The sequence below is a fragment of the Salmo salar genome, chromosome 10 (assembly GCF_965601325.2).
Source record: "Salmo salar chromosome 10, fSalSal1, whole genome shotgun sequence".
In the NCBI taxonomy this organism is placed as follows: Eukaryota; Metazoa; Chordata; class Actinopteri; order Salmoniformes; family Salmonidae; genus Salmo; species Salmo salar.
In genome coordinates, this window is record NC_138300.1 from 122,463,141 (window position 1) to 122,469,140 (window position 6,000).

A 6,000-nucleotide genomic window follows, 5' to 3' on the forward strand; every position below is an offset into this window, starting at 1 on the left:
ACAAACTGTACGTACAGTCTGACTTGTTCTGCTTCTAGCCCCGTTTCCCTACACCCACAAACTGTACGTACAGTCTGACTTGTTCTGCCTCTAGCCCCGTTTCCCTACACCCACAAACTGTACGTACAGTCTGACTTGTTCTGCTTCTAGCCCCGTTTCCCTACACCCACAAACTGTACGTACAGTCTGACTTGTTCTGCTTCTAGCCCCGTTTCCCTACACCCACAAACTGTACGTACAGTCTGACTTGTTCTGCCTCTAGCCCCGTTTCCCTACACCCACAAACTGTACGTACAGTCTGACTTGTTCTGCTTCTAGCCCCGTTTCCATACACCCACAAACTGTACACTAGTCTGACTTGTTCTGCTTCTAGCCCCGTTTCCCTACACCCACAAACTGTACACTAGTCTGACTTGTTCTGCTTCTAGCCCCGTTTCCCTACACCCACAAACTGTACGTACAGTCTGACTTGTTCTGCTTCTAGCCCCGTTTCCCTACACCCACAAACTGTACGTACAGTCTGACTTGTTCTGCTTCTAGCCCCGTTTCCATACACCCACAAACTGTACACTAGTCTGACTTGTTCTGCTTCTAGCCCCGTTTCCCTACACCCACAAACTGTACGTACAGTCTGACTTGTTCTGCTTCTAGCCCCGTTTCCCTACACCCACAAACTGTACGTACAGTCTGACTTGTTCTGCTTCTAGCCCCGTTTCCATACACCCACAAACTGTACGTACAGTCTGACTTGTTCTGCCTCTAGCCCCGTTTCCCTACACCCACAAACTGTACGTACAGTCTGACTTGTTCTGCCTCTAGCCCCGTTTCCCTACACCCACAAACTGTACGTACAGTCTGACTTGTTCTGCCTCTAGCCCCGTTTCCCTACACCCACAAACTGTACACTAGTCTGACTTGTTCTGCTTCTAGCCTCGTTTCCCTACACCCACAAACTGTACACTAGTCTGACTTGTTCTGCTTCTAGCCCCGTTTCCCTACACCCACAAACTGTACGTACAGTAGACGTACTTATTACACCACTTGAACATACATCATCATCATACACCTCTACTCCCTCTCGTCTCACCCCCCCGCTCCCCGCTCCCCTCCACCTCTCCCCCCTCTAGCTCTCCTCCTTGTCCTCCCCCTCTAGTCAAGTGTGGCGTGCGCCCACTAAGGTGGAGCGCGCGGGGTCGGCCTACAAAATGTCTCTGCACCCCATGACAAAATGTGTAGAATTGCAGGAAATAAGCTTTAAACCTGCAACATTTTCTCTCCACCAACAAGAGTGATGTGAACGGTTAGTGTCGTGAACAGTGCTTGTGCCCATAGATGTGGCGGGCTGGGGATTCCCCAATGCTGGAAGGGAGCCTGGGTAAGACATTTTGGGAACCTCTGGTCTATACAGGATGGTCTACTTCCTCTCTACCCCAGTGGTCTATACAGGATGGTCTACTTCCTCTCTAGCCCAGTGGTCTATACAGGATGGTCTACTTCCTCTCTAGCCCAGTGGTCTATACAGGATGGTCTAGTAACTCTCTACCCCAGTGGTCTATACAGGATGGTCTACTTCCTCTCTAGCCCAGTGGTCTATACAGGATGGTCTACTTCCTCTCTAACCCAGTAGTCTATACAGGATGGTCTAGTAACTCTCTACCCCAGTGGTCTATACAGGATGGTCTACTTCCTCTCTACCCCAGTGGTCTATACAGGATGGTCTACTTCCTCTCTAGCCCAGTGGTCTATACAGGATGGTCTACTTCCTCTCTAGCCCAGTGGTCTATACAGGATGGTCTAGTAACTCTCTACCCCAGTGGTCTATACAGGATGGTCTACTTCCTCTCTACCCCAGTGGTCTATACAGGATGGTCTACTTCCTCTCTAGCCCAGTGGTCTATACAGGATGGTCTAGTAACTAACACTAACTCTCTAGCCCAGTGGTCTATACAGGATGGTCTAGTAACTAACACTAACTCTCTACCCCAGTGGTCTATACAGGATGGTCTACTAACTAACACTAACTCTCTACCCCAGTGGTCTATACAGGATGGTCTACTTCCTCTCTAGCCCAGTGGTCTATACAGGATGGTATACTAACTCTCCCTCCTCTCTAGCCCCAGTGCTCTGGAGGATGACGAGGAGGACGAAGGTCACACAGTGGTGGCCACGGCGCGTGGGATCTTCAACTGTAACGGCGGGGTGCTGAGCTCCATCGAGACGGGAGTCAGCATCATCATCCCCCAGGGAGCCATCCCCGACAGCGTAGAACAGGAGATCTACTTCAAAGTCTGCCGGGACAACAGCATCCTGCCCCCCCTGGACAAGGAGAAAGGTATTTCTAATGCTTATCTTTTTGTTTTATATGCCTTTGTGTTTTCTTAGTCATTATGTCCAGTGGATAGTATATCTTGCTTTTGTTTCTCTAGTTGTAGTGCTGCCAACTGAGAACCCTGGGAGATAGAAGTTCGATCACCTGGTCCACCTCTAACTTACATCCCTCTTCAACTGTTTCTGCCCCTTTTGTCAAGATCTTAAAATATTCAGAGCAGAATATAAATATGTCAGTCTTGTCTCTGGTCTATTCCATCCAGGAGAGACCCTGCTCAGCCCTCTGGTGATGTGTGGGCCTCACGGTCTTCAGTTCCTGAAGCCGGTGGAGCTGCGTCTACCTCACTGTGCGTCTATGACCCCCGATGGTTGGTCTTTTGCTCTAAAATCCTCCGACTCCTCGTCGGGTACGCTGTCCTCTATCTCTGTCCTTTTGGGGGGTTGGGTCAGGTCAGGGCTTCAGGTGGCTCGTGTGATTGGTTGGGGGTTGGGTCAGGGCTTCAGGTGGCTCGTGTGATTGGTTGGGGGTTGGGTCGGGGCTTCAGGTGGCTTGTGTGATTGGTTGGGGGTTGGGTCGGGGCTTCAGGTGGCTTGTGTGATTGGTTGGGGGTTGGGTCGGGGCTCGTGTGATTGGTTAGGAGTTGAGTCGGGGCTCGCGTGATTGGTTGGGGGTTGAGTCGGGGCTCGCGTGATTGAGGAGGGATCACCATAGAGTTGGATAGAGGGTGCACTTGATAGAATGTCACTGGGGAGCAGGGGTTGGGGTCAGTTCCAGTCAAGTAAATGGAAATTCCAAATCAATAATATATTTTTTAAATTAATTAATTTCTCAATACATAGAATGAAGAGCTCTTAAATAAAAAAAATAAAAAAATGTTTACATTTTTTTTATTTTTTTTATATAAATAAAATCACTTCCTGACTTGTATAAATTGAAATGGAATTGAGCCTTTGCCAAGGACAGATCTGGCTAGTTCATCACCATCAATCTTTTAAATAATCTCAGCTACTGGTTTCTCCTGGTTCCTCATGTTGTAGTCATTCCATTTGTTTGTCACAACGTTGCATTTTCTTCTTGTGGTTTTGTAACAGTCAGTATTCACTTACTGTGTTATTTCTGACAGTAGTTACAATGTGAGGAATTATGAAACGGATCTTTTTTTGTTGTTGTTGTTGCACCAAACATATTGCTGATCCATTTTAAGGTTTTACATTTTGTCAGAAGATTAATATGTACACAGCACAACAGTTGAGGAAAAATGACAAAATATTTTTAAGTAGTTCTGAAGTATTAAGCTATCGATGGTTTATGTACAGCATCTAAATATATATTTCTCAAAAACAACATACTGTGATTTTGTGTAAATTCTCATCAGCATGTGCTGTTATTTACAGCCTGTAGGTCATTCTTAACATAACACTGGGCCTTCAAAAACCAATTTAATAGAACCACACACTAAGAAAGGACAAAGGACTAACCCGGCCGACCGATAACTGTTCCTTGTTTCTCTAAATGCTCCAGGTGACTCCAAGACGTGGCAGAACAAGTCTCTTCCAGGAGACCCCAACTACCTGGTGGGAGCCAACTGTGTGTCTGTGCTCATCGATCACTTCTGAACATAGAGGGAGACAGCTGGCCTGTTACTGAATGTGTTAGATCAGGGGGACAGCCACAGACTCTCCTGCTGCTGTGACCACTTCGCCCTGTTGTCTCCCTCCCAGGCAGCAGGAGGCAGCGCTGCTTGACTTGATGAAGTACGAACTTGATTCTTGAATATGTTCTTACGTTCTTGAACTTGAATATTGAACATTGATAAGTTGTTTATGGTGACCGCCCCCCTGGAAAAGTAGGAGGAGTCCCAGTGAAGTGGGAGGAGTCTCAACGCAGCATCCAATCCCAGTGCTGTGCTCTCTTTTTCCCGCCCGCCCCCCCTTTTTTTTTTTTGGGTGCTTTAACTAAAGGCTTGCAAAAAATCTAAACTGTTAAATACAAAAATATATAATAAAAATGGAACTGTTGTTGGAATGCATGACCAATGCCACAGACTGACTGAATAATAATCTAATTAAGATTTTTTTCCAAATTTTTAGCAAGTTGCAAGACAGAGGAACATTTAAAAAAATAAAAATAAAAAAATCAAGATGAGGATAAATTTTTTTAATTAATTGAATATTGCAACGGAAATTTTACAACTTACTGTATTGCACTCACAAACAGAAAAGTTTGTATATGCAAAAGCTTTTCTGTTTGTGAGGTTGTTTGTGGTCATGCGTTTCGCTCTTAAGGATATCTGAGGACTTTGGAAATGTCAAGGGTTATGGAAGGAACCTTGGTACTGTAGGCATCGTTTTATGAAGATATATTTCAAAACACAATACCTTTTTTGACGGTAAGACTGAAGGTAATGTATTGGCATTGGGATGTCCCCGTTTTGATTGGTCTGTCCATGTTTAGAAGAACTACTGAATGTTTTACCATAGATAAATAAAATGTCACTGACTTGATTTGATAAAGTCCTGCAGCTGTCTAGAGATCTATGCATGTGTTTCGACTCAGGTCCGGAAGCCTGCTACTACTAAGTTCAAACACATTAAAAGTCCCATCTTACACTGCAAGCAGTGATGCCTTATCTGCATATTAACTAAAAACATTCAAATCTTTACGTTTTAGTGATTTTAAAAATGATGGAAGAAGTAAAAAAAAAGAAATAAAAATGGAACAAAAGAAATGGAATTTCACTGCGTTTTCAACCCATTATATCAGTGAACTTGGATTAACAATAATATGAGGCTGATGAAGAGGTCATCTTTTCTTTTCCTGCTATGCATATTGAAGTTTCAGAGGAAATCCTACAAACGAAAAAACACTAGAACGTTTAAATTGTGGCTGTATATAATGCTAGCATATGGCCTTGGTTCGCTTTAAATTAACTTTTTTACATCTTTGTCATTTTGTATAAAAGAGGTTAAAAAAAAACAAAAATGTTTATTAAAAAAACAAAAAACTAAGAGTGATTTCATTGGTTATGTTTGTATTCTGGTTATACTTACCCTGAGCCTTGGAACTGACCTAAGCAGTGATAAAATGCTACTTTTCTACCAACACACACACACACACACCACTAGTATTTAAAGGCATTTTTAACAGTCAAATAATTTTTTATTCTTATTTAAAAAAATTGAAAAAGTGCTCGGTTGAAATACATTTTAAAAGCTTTAAGGAGCGGTCCCTCTCTATTTGTGATACTGGACGCTCTGCTCTATTGAAATGTATTTTTGTACTAATTGACGATTTATTAGGGCACATCCGTACTATTTTAGTTTGATATGATAACACTGCTTCAATCTGACAATACTTTCTTTTTTCCAGTGTGGCTGCAATTTAGTTTTATTTATGTTCAATGCTCCCCCCCCCCCCTTTTTGCAACACATTTCTAAGTATACCACTGTATTAATAAAATAATTTTTAAAGTAGTGCTTGGTTTGAGACTTCAATCGTGATAAGATAACACATTGACTATTATTGAGGGGAGTTTGATTAAGCTGAACTGCGGTGCACCGGGCTATGACGTGAACGGGAAAAAGCGGTGAGGGAGGAGAGCTCTTTTCAAATGGAACAGTAATCTGCGCTGCTCGGTCATGTTGTCAACAAGGCAGCATGATGCATCGTCC

The 6,000-nt window shown here is 43.6% G+C and overlaps 1 protein-coding gene across 9 annotated transcripts in view; it reads left to right on the forward strand.

Moving 5' to 3' along the window:
- The window catches only part of tjp1b (tight junction protein 1b), a 280,697-nt gene extending 275,360 nt beyond the window's left edge, over positions 1-5,337 (forward strand). For 5 of the 9 annotated variants that reach the window (XM_045688618.2, XM_045688619.2, XM_045688622.2 and 2 more), the window contains 3 exons: positions 2,115-2,332; positions 2,592-2,735; positions 3,851-5,337. In XM_045688618.2, the coding sequence (XP_045544574.2) occupies positions 2,115-2,332; positions 2,592-2,735; positions 3,851-3,945 (457 nt within the window). In that variant the 3' untranslated portion in view covers positions 3,946-5,337. The remainder of the gene's footprint in view (positions 1-2,114; positions 2,333-2,591; positions 2,736-3,850) is intronic. The other 4 variants (XM_045688620.2, XM_045688626.2, XM_082957455.1 and 1 more) reach the window with 2 other exon arrangements.
- The last annotated feature ends 663 nt before the right edge of the window (positions 5,338-6,000 follow it).